Source organism: Poecilia mexicana, unplaced genomic scaffold, assembly GCF_051168715.1.
Source record: "Poecilia mexicana isolate PSO_F unplaced genomic scaffold, ASM5116871v1 scaffold_7, whole genome shotgun sequence".
In the NCBI taxonomy this organism is placed as follows: Eukaryota; Metazoa; Chordata; class Actinopteri; order Cyprinodontiformes; family Poeciliidae; genus Poecilia; species Poecilia mexicana.
Window position 1 is genome coordinate 26,929,408 of NW_028263376.1, and position 18,089 is coordinate 26,947,496.

At 41.6% G+C, this 18,089-nt stretch overlaps 2 protein-coding genes across 3 annotated transcripts; both read left to right on the plus strand.

Annotated features, from left to right (window-relative positions):
- nr1d4a (nuclear receptor subfamily 1, group D, member 4a) lies at positions 1-14,270 on the plus strand. 2 transcript variants are annotated; one of them, XM_014974369.2, is made up of 8 exons: positions 1-569; positions 7,188-7,496; positions 7,597-7,685; positions 7,774-7,918; positions 11,051-11,637; positions 11,725-11,910; positions 12,019-12,229; positions 12,812-14,270. In XM_014974369.2, the coding sequence occupies exons 1-8, from the start codon at positions 551-553 to the stop codon at positions 13,006-13,008; spliced, it is 1,743 nt and encodes a 580-aa protein (XP_014829855.2). In that variant the 5' UTR covers positions 1-550; the 3' UTR covers positions 13,009-14,270. The 2 variants fall into 2 exon arrangements, with proteins under 2 accessions (XP_014829855.2, XP_014829854.2); XM_014974368.2 differs by having other exon boundaries at positions 2-572.
- A 777-nt stretch (positions 14,271-15,047) lies between these two features.
- On the plus strand, positions 15,048-17,335 carry slc61a1 (solute carrier family 61 member 1). The gene is made up of 2 exons (XM_014974370.2): positions 15,048-15,210; positions 15,545-17,335. The coding sequence occupies exon 2, from the start codon at positions 15,621-15,623 to the stop codon at positions 17,067-17,069; it is 1,449 nt and encodes a 482-aa protein (XP_014829856.1). The 5' UTR covers positions 15,048-15,210; positions 15,545-15,620; the 3' UTR covers positions 17,070-17,335.
- The last annotated feature ends 754 nt before the right edge of the window (positions 17,336-18,089 follow it).

An 18,089-nucleotide genomic window follows, 5' to 3' on the forward strand; every position in this document is an offset into this window, starting at 1 on the left:
CACCCACCCCTCTATGCGCGTACACACGCACACACACACACACCAGGCACAACTATTCAAGCTGGGACGAACGGAAAGGCGGTCACATTTCCTATGCTCACCTGCAAACGTGATTGATGTGGGTGTTTGTATCAGTGGGTGTGTATGTCATGTCTGACTCTCTCGCGCCGGTCAGGGATTTGCTGACAACACTTTCTTGGAAGCTGTGAGAATTGCTCAGTCTTCTCTCGTGCATCACCGCTCGCGCTCCACAGCCGCGCACTTTGCAGTTAAGCAGCTCGCGAAAGGCATCCAGGTATCTCCCAGCAGCCAAGCGGCAACTTCCAGAGAGAGAGACTGCCTCTTAACGCACCTGCACCAAAGACCCTAGACGCGCACTGAGCGTATTTTCATCACTTCTTCCAGTTTCCGCGCTCTATGGAGCAGGTGTTTTCTGCAGAGCATTCTTTTTACTTCCTCGTCAGTCTTCAAAAGACATTTGCGCCTGTGTAAAGGCATTCCTTGACATCCGTGAAGTTGCTTTAAAGTCGTCATCAGCAACAGGAGAGAGATGGATAACAGTCCTGGAGGTGGTAAGATTATACTTTACTTTTTTATTTGTCTGTTTGTTCGTTTGTTTAGTTTAGTTTTTTCACCTTTAGGAGTTTTGTTGTGATGGTTGAGATTATGAGTATTTTTATCTGCAAGGCAAGTCAGTTATTTAAATTATAAAAGGAAATAATAAAGACGTATATCTTTAAAAAATAAAATTAAAAGTAAAACATTTTATTTTGTATTTGTCTATATTATTCATAAATATCACTATTAGTATTAATATACTTTAAAAAAATTAATGAAAGCAAGTATTGGGTTTTTCTTTCGTTTGAACTTTGCAGTGTCAAGTGATTTATTCTGACATAGCTCGCTCTTCACTCATTGAATATATTTAGGTTTACTGTAAAGTCAATGACGGGCTGTGTCGCTGCATGTGTGTGTAGAACTTCGGTCTGCGAGGCGCGGACTCGAGCTTTCGCAGAGAAGCGCTCGCGGTTGAAGTGAGGTTGACCACTTCCTGTAGTTCTCCATGAAAACAAACTCACGTGGAGCTACAGTCACCAGACTCTCGCTGCAATCGCAGTCTGACAGCACTTCATGTGAGCGCAAAGACTGCCCGACCTCAAGGGTTAAAAATAGAAGCGTGCGCGTAAAGGTGTGTGTTTGCGACATTCAGGCGATTTGGTGAAAGTTTGGAGTCGCGTTGTCTTCGCCTCTCGTTTCTGCTAAGAGGCATTAATTAGGCGGTGGTCTCTCGAGGTCAGCCAAAGGAGCGCGTGCCCTCGGCTTTCCTCGCCTAATTGGTGGTCAATCATTTACAACAGCGTCACGTTCCAGCGCAGGTGATGCGAGCATCCTGAGCTCTGTCAACATGTTATTCTGAACCCACTCACCTGGTTTCTGTTTATACTGATAAGTGTACCAGTGGGTTTTAGTGGAGCTCACGAGGACATGAATAGTTTATGACAGCTGTAGTATTAATCAGATGCAGACAGTTTCAGTTGTTTTACGAGCTATTGTGATTTACTTTGCGTTCGTTTGTGCAATAATATTTACAAGTTACTTTAAGCCTGTATGTTTCAGTCTAATATTAATTCATTCCCTATTGGCGAGAACAACAATTTAGGAATGATGTTAGATAGTTCATGAATGTGATGGTGGGATATGAATTACTTAGCCTAATGCTGGTATGGTTTGAAAAGTGAAAAGTGGAAAAAGTAGTCAGGAAAAACCCTTAAAGGTTATTAAATTAGCCTCTTAAGAATGGATGGTTTAAAATATGTGCCATAAAGCTGACCTGGTAATCATGACTTGTAAGCAAATCATCCAAATTTGACTGAGTTACAACTACAATTGAATTGTAATGTAACTGAATCTGTCTATATGGTTAGATTATGTTATTGGAAATTGATTAAACCTTTTTGTCTTTTAAGATGAAAACTGAAATGAACTGTGTGGAATTCAATTTTGAGGAGACCGTTGTTAAGGTCTGGATAAAATCGAAAGATTGTGAGACAGTCGCAATATAAAATCAGGCACCGTCCACAATGTGAGAAAAAAAGTAAACCGATTCGTAATAGTTGGCAAAAACATATGATTTTTGACCTGATTGTTCAACTCCACTTGATAGTCAGTCCTTCAAACTTCAGCCTACAATTTGCTTTGACACCCCCTGCTGGAGGCTCCGTGCATGGCAACTCGACATCAACTATTTAGTCATTGATGTTGCAAAGTGAAAAAACTGACTGACAACCTGAAGAAAGGTAATACTTTCAGAGCCAAAAAGTGTCAAAACCAAATTATTTGACAGTAAATCCCACAGTTTTCTTTGTAGGCTCCAAGTAAATAAGAAATAAATATGACATTTGAATATTAATAAACTAGCTACACGACAGGAATCGAGGCTATGTTGTTACTTTATGAGCATGCGGGTTACTGTGGGAACTGGTGATAAAACGAATGAATTCGGTTAATATCGCCAGAAATTAGTGGATCCTATTCATACACTGACACATGGGCCAGATTTCGCCCTGCTGCCTGACTGACAGTGCAGGCGGTGTTGTAACTAGCGTATCCTGTCAGACCACCCTTTTGCTTTACACGCTGCTCTATTTAATGCGGCTCTTTAATCACAAGCCCCCTTAGCGTGCCGTAGAGGCTGTGTTTCCTTGCTGGAGCGCAGCTTCATGTCTTCCTAAAGAAATCTTCGTCAAAAGCCTCCCTCACGTGGCCTTCCTTACAAAGCCGCGTGCAGCGCGTGAGATAGCCGGGCCCTCCTCTCCTCTCTTCCTCTCCCCTCCTGCCGCCTCACCGCTCTCACGGACGCTGCTGCTTTTGATGCCGCCTGCAGCGACAGAGAGGGAGAGCTTGGTCAGTGGGTCAGCAGTTCCGTGCATTAACTCTCCCCCCTCCTCCACCCCACCTTCTCTGGTCACGTTTCTCTTCCGCATGCTCTGTTTGCCTCCCGAACTTTATGCTTTCATCTCCCCTCCCTTCGTCTCATTCTCTCGCGCTCTCTCTCTCTCATTTGGATCACGGAATCCGCAGTGTGGTAGAATGTGTCTCGGTTTCCAGACTGCAACATCTGTCCGCATTAGATCAAGGCACACATCCGCTTAGGGTGGGTTTCCGCGATAACGTGACTGCTTCAGATGATGCAGATAAATCTGCAACAGATAGCAGATAAATCTATTGTCAAACACCGAAGATTATTTCCCTCATCCTTGACTGAGCAAATTTTTACCCAATAAAACCCCTTCAGCTTGATTCGATTTTTATTATATGACGCCTATGCTCAGTGTAAGGATAGGTGATTACGCCAGCACTGCAATGTGATGGCAACCACTTTCAAGAGATGCTAGAGGCACATAGACACACTTCTATCAAGTTCCTGTGATATTGACCTACTTTCGCAAGCCCGTGGTAATGAAGTCTGCTGCAAACACCCAAGTGTTCACATCCAGAAGTGGCACAAAATAGCTCATGGCCTCTCTGCACCATTGGTTCTTGAGCTTTGAAAACCAAGCACCATCTTTGAAAGTGGAGCATTTTCAAGTACCCCCGTCTTGACAGTCATTCTAAAACAGCAGTAAAACAGAACTTGAGTTAAGAATTGCAGAGACAGGCAAGGTATTGTTGGTTGAAGGATTCTGCTTAATGGTAGGTTCCATTTTCACTCAAATGAGGACATTTTCAGTTTAAAAAGCTGGAAGTATTAACAGAGAGAGCCCATAAACAGGAGTTTTGAGTGGGAAAAACGGATATTTTCCCACCAAGCTTGACCTTTATTTGTTGATCTGATAATCTCATGAAACCTTTAACAAAGTATAAACTATTCTACAGAATACCAGTACAGTATTTTGTTGTCCAAATTGCAGAGAAATATATTCCTGTTAGCCTAAATGCTAGTAGCAGTTAGCTTAATAAGGTCAGCTCAACTGATTGAGCAAATATTGACCTGGGTATGTCAATATTTCTCCAACAAAGAAACAAAAATTAATAATATGGTTGTGACTAAAGAATAAAATGTTAATTCAATGCTGACGAATTAATTTTTTCTTTCAACAAACAAACTGGCAATGTTTGTGTCCAAAGTTCACCAAACACAATCAGGTGCACAAGAAAAAGAAAGAAACAGAAAGCAACGTGCTTGACTGTTGGGTTGTTCACTACTCACGTTTCTCTGCCTGCACTCACAGATTAGTGCTTGCACGAGTAGGCAACTTAAGCCAGGCTGAGAGGAATGATTGACTCAATGAAAGATGTTGGTATGACCTACATTGTAACTGTTTTCATATGATAGGAAGCATGCTAGTCTCTCTTGTTTGTATGGGAAATCACAGTGAAAGTTGAAAAAAATAAGGAGGAGTTTGACTTTTGAAAGTTGCTTTCTTCAGTAGTTATGTAGGTAGTACCTATAGCAAAGAGTTCTCATAGAACAACGTAACAACTGGACAATGGCACATGTCTGCACATTCATAGTAAAAATAAATAAAATTAGAAAGAGCAAAAAAATATCAAGGTGTTTACCAGTAAATATGAGCCAAAAGCCAGACGGAGGTTGAAGGAAATCCTACCTTATTTTTAGATAGAAGAGCCTGCTGCAATAAATTGTTCCTGAATTACCTTATCGGTCTCTTTTATGGCTTCAGAGAAGTCTTGGCACATTATTCTTTACAATGTTTACAGTTCATTGAGGTGTGCACGCATTTGCGAACTCTAGCCTTCTAAGGATATTGTCGAGATAGTTCAAACAGGCTGAAGCCTGGAGATGGACTTTTTTTCAGCTTTTTAGTTGTACATTTGCTGTTGAGTGGGATCATCATCCTGCTCCATTATCAAATTTCAGGAAAAAAAAAAGCTTCAAGTGAGAGTTAAAACTGAGTGAAGACGTTAATATAGAAAGAAGTCCATGACTGAAGCAGTAGAAACTTGGACCAGGCTGTGGGATAGAAGTACAAATCATCACTTTTCCACTATTATGTATGACAGTGGGTATCAGGTAGTTAAGCTTACATTCTGTGTCTGGTTTTTGGAGCCAACCCTCCTTCTTTGGTCTCATTGATCTACAAGACAAACCTAAATAAGTCTTTTTGTATATTTTATTAGCTAAAACAAGGTCTACTACTGGGAATCCCTCCTGGCTGATATGTTCCATCATCATTTTTTATTAACTGAAACAAGCTATCCACAAAATAGTTTTGCCTCTGTATATAAATATATCAAAAATCATCTAATAGTCTTCCTAAAAACATAGCTGGCTTGCAAAAACAAGCAATAAAGTAGATTTCCATTACTGGCAACTTGACTACCAAATGATTTTCAGCTATAAAAGTCCTTTATTACCGAGATTATATTGTCAACAAACCTCCCGCATGGCTACTAAAAAGCAGAATGCCAAAAGGGTTATTAATTGACAGTTTTAACAGCACTTGCAGTCATTCATAAACACAAGTACATGTGAGTCTTCAGGTGGACATGCAATGTGTCGGGGTGGAGTGGGAGGCTGAGCGTTTGACTGTGCGCGTTTAAGCTCATGAGAAGTAAAGCAGAGAAGCCTGTGTCTGCTGGATATGACTCTGGCATGAGTCAACAAATCCACCAACACGTGCTGGTGGAGGGATTATCAAAACAATTGAGCTTGTGCTGTAACTTGTGCAGCAGAGGGGTTGGTTTGTTTGACACACAGAGGTCAAAAGGATAACAACTAGTCTGACTGCACTTTGATGCGTTGAATGAAGCAATGCCTCACATGCAAATGCAAGAATATTAATTACAAGTCGTTTTTTGTTGTTGTTGTCGCTTTATACGCATTATTTAAAACATCCTTTTGACATAGAGCAGCACAATTTAGCATTACCTCCTATGCTTCTCGTTTACGCGTGGTTCATGAAGTTAGCTACCTCTTCGCAAATAACTCGACTTGCATTTCTAAACTTTGGTCCTCTGCGCCAACTCACGCCCCCGGGCGCTTCCCCCAGCCTGCGTTTGTTTATAAACACTGATTCAGACTTCAGATTTGGCGTGTTTTAACCCCCCTCCCCCCTTTTTACACGGGACTGCGGATTTGATTCGGGCAGTAACCGTGTCAGGAGTCCATGCATGTGAGGCGGCGGTCAGGTGTCGTGCTGTTTAGCTGAAGCTGGGCACGGTGCCACGGGAGCGCGGCTATTATTGGAGCGGAGGAGGCAGCGGACCCCGCAGACACGTGAGGTCGCGTCTCAGCTCATCCACAGCGCCTGGCATGAAGGGGAAGGGAAGACGGGAGATGCGGGGGATGCAGCACATAAACAGAACCTGAGCAGTGCATTAACGCGGCAGGAGAATTATTTACCGACAGTGACGTTCGGATGGTGCATTCAGCAAAAAAAAAAAAAAAAAAAAAAAATGTTACCAGCAGTATTTTTAGCCCCAGTTTATCCGCTTGATCGCACCATTATGCCTGCTGCACTCAGGAAGCTGCATACAAACGGACCTGTTCTCCACAAATAGAGCTTTGGCGGTATTACGTCATAATGCATCCTGCAAAAAGAAGCTAAACCGATTTCAGTGCAATAAAATTTAAATAAAATCAGTTTTTAAATAAAATATGAGAAACGGACAAAATAAACTGAAGTTTTTCAGCTCTCAAATGATTTAAAAAAAAAAAAAAAAAAACAATCTTCAAAATACACAATTCCAACGTTTTAATTTTGTGAGTGTCCAGAAACCAATATTTGGTGGAACATATTTAATTAGAATTTTTATGTCATGCTCTCCACCTCTCTTTTACAATGCTCTTGCTTACAAGTAATCATCTACTCAGTATATCTTTAAGTAGAATGATGCGTGCTTCTGTTGTAATTCAGCAGACATTGAAATGAAATGGATCTCAAACATGGTGACCTAATTGCAGTGGTCTGTTACACTTTGCAAGAGACATATTTAGGTCAGAAGAATGAGACGGTCATATTTGGGGGAGGGAGAGGGACAACTCTGTTTTTCTGTTGCAGTTTTGTATTATATCTGATTATATTGACTGTATTACTCTACTAATATTAATATAACATTATATATTAATGATAATAAAATGGAAGGTTGAATGACACTGTCAGCAAAATTAGGCGTAATGTTGCTTAGCTGTGAGGTTCAATGTCGCTCATTCTTCTACGCAGGAGGTGGAGTCATCCTGTACGCAGGGTCTTCAGGCAGCGCAAGCCCGAGCCCTGGCAGCCCCTCCAGTGGGTACCAAACACAGTCACCCTCTTCACACTCCCAGCCTTCGTCTCCAGAAGAAGTTACCTTCACTGAGATCGGGGCGCTCAGGCAGGGTCGGACGACTGGGGCCAACACCCCGACTTCCAAACTGGTGTTCCAGTTCCCAGAGGTCTTCAGCGCTTCCTCAGCCGCCGCTGCTCCACAGCAACCCTATGCACACCCTATTGCGGGAAAGAGACCCTGCGGGTTTGCGGGAACGTTCACCAGTTAGTGTTCCTTCTCTATTTTTACGTACAAATATATGTATATACATCTACTTCTTCACCTTTTTTCATTAAATAAAATATCTTGTTTTTCCATTCTCAGAGACAGGTGGAATGGTCCTGCTCTGTAAAGTTTGTGGAGACATTGCATCCGGTTTCCACTATGGAGTGCATGCATGTGAGGGCTGCAAGGTGAGACACTTAACAAGAAAATAAAACAATGACTATGTCTTAAGTGTTAAAATTTTTTATGACACTTACACACTCCTTTTCGTGCCAGGGCTTTTTCCGCCGCAGCATCCAGCAGAACATCAACTACAAGATGTGCGTGAAGAACGAGAACTGTCTGATCATGCGGATGAACCGCAACAGATGCCAGCACTGCCGTTTCAAGAAATGCCTTTCCGTCGGCATGTCGAGAGACGGTGAGACACCCTGACATATTTCTGTTTAATGAGAGAAACATGTGCGGAGCTGCCAAAATGTCACAGTGTTCTGATTAGCCAGAAATGGACAGCCAGAAACCAAGTCAGTGCTCATATGTAGGTCTGTGAGAGAGAAGGTTTTTCAGGTCATCGTGCCAGTGGCTCAATTACTTTCCTTTCTCAATATAGGACCTGCACCTGTCATTCACTTTTATTTTGTCACCGCATTGCCACAAAACACCTGGCTATGTATCACCCTCTTAAGTTTCTACGTGTCTTTTTGCTGCCCTTCGCAGCATCCTCTCCACAACACATTTACCTTTATCCTCTTACTCCCCCCACCTCCTCCATGTTCCTATACACTGTTCCCTTAGCTCTCCTACGCCCCTCCTTCGGACAGTGATTTATGAGAAAAGGAGCCCTCTAGTCCCTCAAGTTATCTATCATATGGAAAACTGCAGCAAACACAGGAATTATTTTGGGAAATTGGAGCAGGGTCAGCTTGATTACCTTGTGTATATGTGTGCACATCTCGCTGCTGTTAATGAGGAACAGGGCAGCAATTAAGCAAAGCATGCAGAAAGCATCATTGTGACAGGCTTCCTCGGGCACAGCTCTCCTGTTACATGATTTTACCTCTGAAAGCTGAGCTTGAATTGATCACCTATCATCCCACATTAAAGGAGCAGTTTGGTTGACCTAGAAAAACAATACAGATTTGTCCCCATCGTCTACTCACACATCGTGACCTACTTATATAGTGTAGTTTGCCTGTTTTCTTCCTCTCAGTATGGTTTCTGCTTATCTCCGTCCTCCAGCTCTCTGCGTTGCCTAATCTAGTAAAGAGGTTAGTGTTATTTCTGCATGTGCTTGACACTTCTGGTGCACGGAGAAAATTGGGTGGCAAAACTGCAGCTCGACAACGAGACAGCCGGGCCGACCCTCCGAGGGGGGAAGATTTTTGAAAATGTTCGGGACCACAACCTAGAAACCCCTTTTCTTCTCTGTTTCAACCATTACGAAAACAGGAAAACCACATGCAACTGCCTGCAGCCCACAATAAATAGTACACCCTGATTTCACTCCAGCAGGCAGCTGTGCGACTCAAGCTCTGAAATAAGCAAATGTCACAAGTCCGTTGGTAGGGTGGCACACTTTTTCCTTCTCTAACCGGAGCATCATATGTAGAGCAACAGCTCATTAGTTTGCACTTGTTTTGTTTGAAGCATAATGAAAGGGGTCTAAGCGCACATTGCGTGCGTCCCCCTCAAAAGTTCCCGCAGGCGACAGCAAGAGGAATGCATATTTGCTAAATGCAGCAACACTTGACCTAAATACACTTTACCTAAAGTATCATTAATATGTAATTAAGAAAAGAGTTCAACACACAGAATGACAATATAGTCCATTGACTCACTATTGGCTAATTGCAGATTTACCTGTAACTCTGCATAAAGAAAGAGCTGTGCTTTCCCGGATCTCAGAGATGCTTTCAGCACAAATGATCATAACATAGTGATTGACAGACTAAAAAAAGTTGGTGGTATTGTCTGGTACTGTCTTAGATTGGTTGAGATCTTTTTAAGGATATCACTGCTATTTTATTTAATTTGGTGATCATAAATATGAGCAAACAAAAAGTCCATTTGGTGTTCCTCAAGACAGTATTTTAAGGGAACTTTTAACTATTTAATATTCACATGCTACCCCTATATTAAGGAGTACAAGTACTCTCATTATAGCTGGCGACAAACAACTTTATATTTGTGTCACCACATGGATAAAATCTATTCCAGTCATCAAGACTTTGTCCCCATGCCACCAATAATTTAGATACAGAAAAAAAGGGGCGGGAGAATAATAATTTTTGTCATAATTTTCAAAAAATTAATATATTAGAATCTTTACTGGTCTCTGCAGCAAGTATTGCATCCAGAGTCCTGACCAACTCCAGGGAGCTGAATCACATCAATCCTGACCTCAAATCACTGCACTGGCTTAATTTTTGTAGAAAGAGAGATTATAAAGTCTTTTTTTAATGATTTATTAGGCACCAAGTGTGCAACATGAACCATGTTGATCTATGGGGTCATCAGAAACCTGTGTTCAGAACTTTAGATTGGAAGACAGCATTTAGTTTATGAGCTCCTCAATTAAAGAAACAAACAAAACAAAAAAACCTGTGATGTAAAGAAAACGCAGAGTTTTGTTTCACCCTTCCCTTAAAGGTTAACGGTTACTTCACCATTTCACTTTCAGCATCTTTTAGCTATTTATTTGTTTTAAATGAGCATTTTAAAGAGTCTGTCATTTTTTGACGTTTACATTGAAATTTACACTTTAAACATGTATCTTGTTTTTAAAAGTATCTTTACCGCTGCTCCATGTAAAGAAGGGCGCTATTGAAATAAACCTACCCTGCCTTGCCTTACTTGCAAAAGTCTTTGAAGTTGCACCAGTTCGACTTTTTCTTGCCTTATCAGACTCAATCTTGTGGGTACACACAGACACACAGTCCCACACTCTCTCTTTCTTACTTTCCTTGCTTCACCTTCTTTTATGTCAACCTTTTCACTTTTTTCTTTTGACTGTCTCCTCAACTCATATCTGAAACTTACTTTTCTCCCCTCTTTTTTCTTTTACTTCCGAAACCTTCATACCATTGACATCATACGCACGTTGCCCCACTGCCCTACTTACAGTTTGAAGGGAGGGAGAACAGGAGGAACAGGAGAGAAGGGCTGGATGGAGAGGAGGATGAGGCAGATGGCAGCAGGGGGTCTATAAATAGCCTTTCCAGCTGATGGCTTCTATGAGAAGGGAGAGGTCGGGATACGAGTGACAAAACAGCAGAGACTCGATACGAATATTTACTTGATTTTGATAGTGAAGTCTGAAAGATTACAGCAGATTGCAGTCTGGCGTTTCCTTGACAATATTTTCCTCTCCTCTCAGTGGAGCTTTGGTATCTTTATAATTTTAGATGCTGATGACATTCTGAAATTGTACAGGTACGGCGGGACCATGAAAACGTGGTCCTACTGTTATTTAAAAGTAGGGAAAAATACAGACTGCCCAAGTTGCCCAGCCCAAGTTTTAATGTTTTCCCTCTAATGTTTATGTCGTCCTCAGCTGTGCGTTTTGGGCGCATTCCTAAACGGGAGAAACAGCGACTTCTCGACGAAATGCAGAGCTACATGAACAGCCTGAATGAGTCAGCTGCCATGGACATGGACTCTTCAGTGAGGGACAGTACCATCAGCACAGACGACTGCAACTCAAAAGAGGCCATTGGGACCATTTCCAAAGCCTATCGGGACATCTTCACCGGCAACAACAGCCACGAGAGATCCTCCAACAGGGCCAGCATTTCCACTTCCAGCAGCAGCAGCAACAACAATAACGCATCTACCTTTTCTCGGGATGGTGGTTTCCAAGCATCATCTCATCCCAACAGCACCCAGAGTTATCAGTCGAGCCCCGTCTCCCATGCAACTACGTGCCCCGTTGCCTCTAACAATAACCAACCTGCGTTTCACAAAGTGGACAACAATCACTATTCGTATTTAGTGTCAACAAATCAGAATCATAACCAGTCAAATACTGCAATGGGGCAAAGAATCAGCTCCACCAACCATAACAGTTTTCCCTCTGGAGAAGTCGCCCAAAACCAGCCCTCCACCTGTCCGTGGAAATTAGCACCAGGAGCTAAAGTGCTGGTAAGGGTGAGAATTGAACAAATATATCATTGAATGTTATCTCTCATTTGATCAGCGATTAATATTTTTGTGGGGTTTCTCCTCCAGGCCTGCCCTCTCAATGCGTGCCCTGTATCAGGAGCAGAGCGAACAAGTCAGGAGATATGGGAGTCCTTTTCTCAGTGTTTCACCCCTGCTGTGAAAGAAGTTGTGGAGTTTGCCAAGGGCATCCCCGGGTTCCAAGAACTGAGCCAACAGGACCAGGTCATGCTGCTAAAGTCCGGCACCTTCCAGGTAATCTTAATAACATATTTTGTTATTTTGTGTTTCGCTCCTTGCACACTATAGATTTTGTTTTTTTCTAAAAAAAATTTTTCTTTTTCAAATTATTTGTGTGTTTAGGTTCTCATGGTGAGGTTTTGCACTTTGTTCAATGCTGAGCAACGTACGGTGACCTTCCTAAATGGCCAGACGTACCCTCTATCCACTTTGCGAGTCTTGGGCATGGGGTCTCTTCTGGATGCGATGTTTGAGTTCAGCGAGAAGCTGGGCTCCCTGGGACTGGAGCCTGATGAGATGGCCCTGTTCATGGCTGTGGTGCTGGTTTCTGCAGGTGAGACAAAGAACTGACATATATAGTCTCATGCAAAAGTGATCATTATTGTCATTAGGAACTCAAACTTGTATTTATTCTGTTGGGAGTCTAAGTGATGGAGCATTGCAAACCAACATTGTGAAGAAGAAAAAACTGAGTTTGCATTTGATCCCTTTTATTCTCATAGTCCTAAATAAAATCAAGTGCAACTAAATACCTTCACATATCAACTATTTAGTAACTAATTAGTCTACATGTGTGTAATTTAATTTTTGAGTAAATAGAGCTGTTTTGTGAAGACCGTTGAAGTTTTATATCTTACATTAGTAACCAAAGAACATCGCCCAAGGTGCACACCAGACAGATATTTTCACTCCACTTCAAAATTACAATAGGCTCTCCTTCATGCTTATCTATGATATCACATTCCAGTGAGATATATTATTTGTGGTTGGAAAATGACAAAAAAATGTGAAGAGGTATTAATACTTTGGCAATGCGCTGCATATGCTGCAGCGCTGTGAGCAATTGTTTCTGAAATAGTGAGACCATGAACTAACACTGTAAACAACTGACGCTGTGAATCTCCATTCCTCCCAGACTGTTCTGGCATCTCAGATATGAGAGCCGTGGAGCAGCTACAGGAGGGCCTGATCCGCGCCCTTCGGTCGCTAATCAGTCGCCGACGCCCAGACGACTCCTCCCTCTTCTCCAAACTCCTACTGCGCCTACCGGACCTGCGAACCCTCAATAACCTGCACTCCGACAAACTGTTGGCTTTTCGCATTGACCCATAAGGAAGAGACTTGTTTGCTGCACAATTGCACAAAAGAAGTATACACACAGATTTTTGTTTTTTTGGTCCAAAGACCGGACTTCCTTTTAACTGCGAGGGACGAGATGTTGTGCAATAAGAATGTTTTGTTTTTTAAAAGGACAAATGAGGGGAAGAAACATATTTCTGACAGATTTTTGACATATATGCAATGTTTTTGAGACAAAAGACAAAAAAAAAAAAAAAAAAAAAAAAAAAACACACACACACACATCCATAAAATTCATGTACATAAAATACTCTCATCACCTCATAGGAGACATTATTCCAGGTAAAACTTAATTAGTAGAGTTGCAGATAGATTGTTGGACAGATCATTTGTTTATTTCCTCGAATAGGCAGAAAATGATTCTAGTTCACGTTGTCCATTTATGTTCATTTGGTATCACCGGACCAGCACTAAGCAGCAGCTGAAGGATGAATATTGTAGACTAACACAATAAATAATTAGGGACCACTGGTGACAAATGATCAAGTATTGAGTTGTATTTAAGACAAAAAGGGAACCTGTATATATATATTATAGTGAAGTCAGAGCTATTAAGATAATTATGTATTTCTGTTTCACAAATTATGCCATCTGAATTGAGACCATTGTTTTGACGTGTCATTTGTGCACAGTAGGATTCAGTCTGTTGCACATTTGTACACCAGAGATCGGGCTGAAATATCAGAGGCTTTTTTGTATTATTTTGTATAAGCATTCTGTCTGGATCACTGTACTTCATCACATATGGACTGGTAGAGACACTCCCCTCACAATGAACCTTAAAGCTTCTTCGTTTTTATTTTTTGTCACTTTGTAAATATTACGTTACCCTGTTATGTATGTATGATTTGCTGCAGAGATTTAAAGGACCGAGTCTGATATAAAGAAGAATGTATTCGACCTTCCTGTAACTCAGTGAGGGGTCTGGCTGTACGCCTAAGAGGCAAAGCACAGGTGAATGTGTTGAAGGGAATTCTCAGATTCTTGGGCACACTTCCAAATATTAGATAATGCAACCAGCCAGCGTAATCCTTGATATCACCAGCACTTAAAGCTCACGAACCCATCCTTGCCCCCAAATGTTTGTCATACAAACAAAAGAGATATTTTTTTTTGGCTGGGAGACTGAAGTTGATCCTCCCACTGTTTATTTGATTATGGCTAATATGCACATCTTGTACATTTTGTAAATTGCTTTTTTTTTTCCTCCTTAATAAAAGTGATACAATGACAAAGTTCAAATTGTGCTTTACTATGTTCCTGTGTCCGTTTCACATCTATTTTGAGAAATATTGGCTAAAATGCATTTAAATTCAGGGTGTAGCCTATTTTTGTAACTAGTTCTATAAGAAAATATAGTTAATCCGAGTATGATCTGATGTATGTATAAAATAAGCTATACAGCAATCCAAACTATATGGCATTCACTACGATCTGGAATCATTACCGTTAAACATCTGTAAGGATGTTATTGAAAAAATAGACATTTTCCAGCTCCCTCCATATCCATTTTAGGATTCAGCAATAATATAACTCTAATAAATGCTTGTAATGCTAACTAAATAAGGCAAAGTAATATCAAGTGAATTAAAACAAAAACAAAAAAAGGGAAAGTAAAGCAAAGTAAAATAACCCACTATAAAGAAAAGTTAAGTAAAGCAATGTAAAGCAAGAACAAAAAAAAATAAATTTAATCTAATGGGAAAAAAACATCTAACAAGCAGTAGAGTAACATAAGGTTAAGGTGAAGAAAAATAAGTTTGAGTAAAATACTAAAGTAGAGTTAAAGATAAATCAAGTTGATCATTAACTAAAGTGCAAAATTAAAGGAAAGTAGAATGAAAAAGTAAAATCAAGAGATATGAAATAAAGCTAAATAAATAGAATGAAATTTAAGGGTACAGTAAATGGTTTGGTTTTTTCACCAATGATGCAGGGAAAAAGTAGCTCAGAAAAAACTGGTTATGCCACGTGAAAGGGACCGTCTACAAACTTAAGTAAAAAATTGAGGTAGGAGCGCCATCTACTGGTGACAAAAAACAAACATTGGATCCAGGAAGAGAACGATGTGTTTGCTAATGTACACTTGCTACAATCCTAGACCATTGCTGAGTTGTTTAGTGTTAGTCATTACTTAAGTGTACATTTAATATGGGACCGGTGTTAACCGATATGGTAAGATATATTACACTCTATAATTTGGATACCAAAAATATTCGGCTTATTGCATTAAAAACACTCGCTCTTATCTTGGTAGTAGCACGTTAGCTCACATGCTAACGACAACTGTAACAGGAACTGTTTAGCTGTATATTCATTTTAAGTGAAGTTAGCTGTCCATAATCAGTCTTTCAGCTTTTTATACTTGTGAACCTAATGTTTTCCAGTTGCAACCAGCTCTTTTTTGGTGTTAGGTGACCAAAATCAATGAGTGAAAATAGTATTATTAGTGTTAAAATAACATGGTGAATATTTTTACTCAGTAGCACCTCTGTTGTGTTTTTCACAGTTCCAGAAGAACAGGAGGAAAATACATGGGAAAGTTGAAATTCCGCTTTGACTAACTGTGTGCAGCACGACTCAAGATGTTGGTGACGGCTTACTTTGCGATAATTGTCCTGCTGGCCCTGTGTGTCGGCTTGGAGTTCACAGCACGCCGCCTCACACCACCTCAATCCACTCCCACTGCTGTTGCCAACCCGGCTTTCCGTCGATTCCAGAGCATATTTCTGCGGGCGTACCTCCTGGCCTTGTGGGCAGACTGGCTCCAGGGTCCTTACCTCTACAAACTGTACCGCCACTACAGCTTCCTGGAATCTCAAATAGCTATTTTATACGTTTGCGGACTGGCCGCCTGCGTCCTGTTTGCTCCGTTTTCAGGCTGGCTGCCTCAGGTGCTGGGCCGCAGACAAACATGTCTCCTCTTCTGCGTGTCCTACTCAGCCTGCTGTCTCACCAAGCTCTCCAGGGACTATTTTGTTTTGATCGTGGGTCGCATCCTGGGGGGTCTGTCCACATCCCTGCTCGCCACCACGTTTGAAGCCTGGTATGTGCACAGACATTTAGATGTCCACGACTTTCCCAAAGAGTGGATCCCCAGCACCTTTAATAAAGTTGCTACCTGGAACCATGGCCTGGCAGTGGGAGCAGGGCTTGTAGCTAACTTGCTGGCTGAGTGGCTTCACTTGGGACCAGTGGCTCCCTTTCTGCTGGCTGTGCCCTGCCTTGGCTGCTGTGGCTGGGTGGTACTAACAGACTGGGGTAAGGAGGAGGCTGAAAGAGGTCCTGAAGGAGATAAACCGACTCTGATACTTGGCGCTGCAACTGGAGGTGTCATTCGTTTGTCTGCTAAAGAGCGATTTTCACGCAGCTGCCAGGAGGGACTCCGTTGCCTGCTGTCAGACAAGAGAGTCCTGCTCTTAGGTGGTGTGCAGGCTCTGTTTGAAAGTGTCCTCTACATTTTTGTCTTCCTGTGGACTCCAGTGCTGGACCCTCATGGCCCCCCTTTAGGTATAGTGTTCTCCTGCCTCATGGCGGCCTCTATGGTGGGCTCCCTGCTGTACCGCTTAGCCACTTCCACTCGTTATCGTCTGCAGCCTGGTCAGGTGCTCTGTCTCGCCATTCTGATGGCCTTCTTCTCATTCTTCATGTTAACTTTTTCCACCGCGCCGGGACAGCCAAGGCCTCACGATTCCTTCCTGGCCTTCCTCCTGCTGGAGCTGGCGTGCGGCCTGTACTTCCCGGCAGTCAGCTTTCTGCAGGGAAGGGTGATCCCAGAGGAGAAGCGTGCCGGCGTGCTGGCCTGGTTTCGGCTACCACTGCACCTGCTGGCCTGCTTGGGACTGCTGGCGCTCCACGGAGAAATCTCTGGAACAGGCGGGGGAGAGGGCGGCGGCGGCACCAGACACATGTTCGGAGGCTGTGCCATCATGATGCTGGCGGCTCTGATGGCCGTCATTAGTCTTTTCACCCTGAGCAGGAATGACACTGACCTGAGACTGGAGGGATGCAGAGGGGAGGGAGAGATGGAGTAAAGACTTGGGCCACATATCAATTTAAGATTGCCTGATTTAAATATGTAATTTGGTCAGACTTCACTGGGATAGATTTTTAGTTCACATTTGCCAAATAAAGGAAATCAACAAGGGTTGTCGGTAAATTTAGTGTAGTTTCAGTTTTTATGTTTGCTTGTTATTACCTGGTTTGTTATTTATGAATGTTGTACACCCTTCGTGTTTAAGGATGCTACGGGAAAATGGCTGCATCTGGCTTCGTTTATTAAACAAATTCCTAAAATGCTGCACAGCCTCTGAGTCTTTCTGTAAATGATTTCAGGTACTTATACATGGCTCCAAAAGTCCATTCATAGGATGCAATCAGTTAAATGCAACTCAAAACCTCCATAAGGTTCAGCAGTATAGGTACTTCATGGAGAAAAAATGGAAAAGTTTAGTTTACAGAGGCTTGAAAGTATATCTGTAAAGCTAAAGACAATATTAGCAATCTATAAGGGTCACATCACTTCATCTTTTCAGTTTCATATGTAACTTTTGTCTATTTTTGTCCATGTTTCTGTTCTTTATAATTTAAAATGAAAGCATTCCATGGCATGATGCTACCATATGTTACTGTATGAATGGTGTATTCAGAGTAATACACGAAGAGATTTTTTTGTTGATTTTGTGCAAGACATTTTGTATTTTGGGCTAACCAGCTTACTTTTGGTCTGAAAAGACTGCCATACTCTGGGACTCAATGGAGTCTGCTTATTAATTATCTGATTTCTGAAGTCAATGCACAGCAATGGACTTTGTTTTAGGATATCAGAGAAGGATGAATATGCCTTTTTTCACCTTTAAAATTACCTACTTTGTGCTGGTCTATCACATAAAACATACATACTGCTAAATATTGAGGTCTAATTAATAAATTATGTAATTTTACATTTGATTTTAATAAAATGTGGCATGAAACTGTCTACTTTGATTCATTTATGTACAGTAAGCCAACTTAATTAAACTGAAAATATTTTTGCCAACTCTGATGTAGAACTC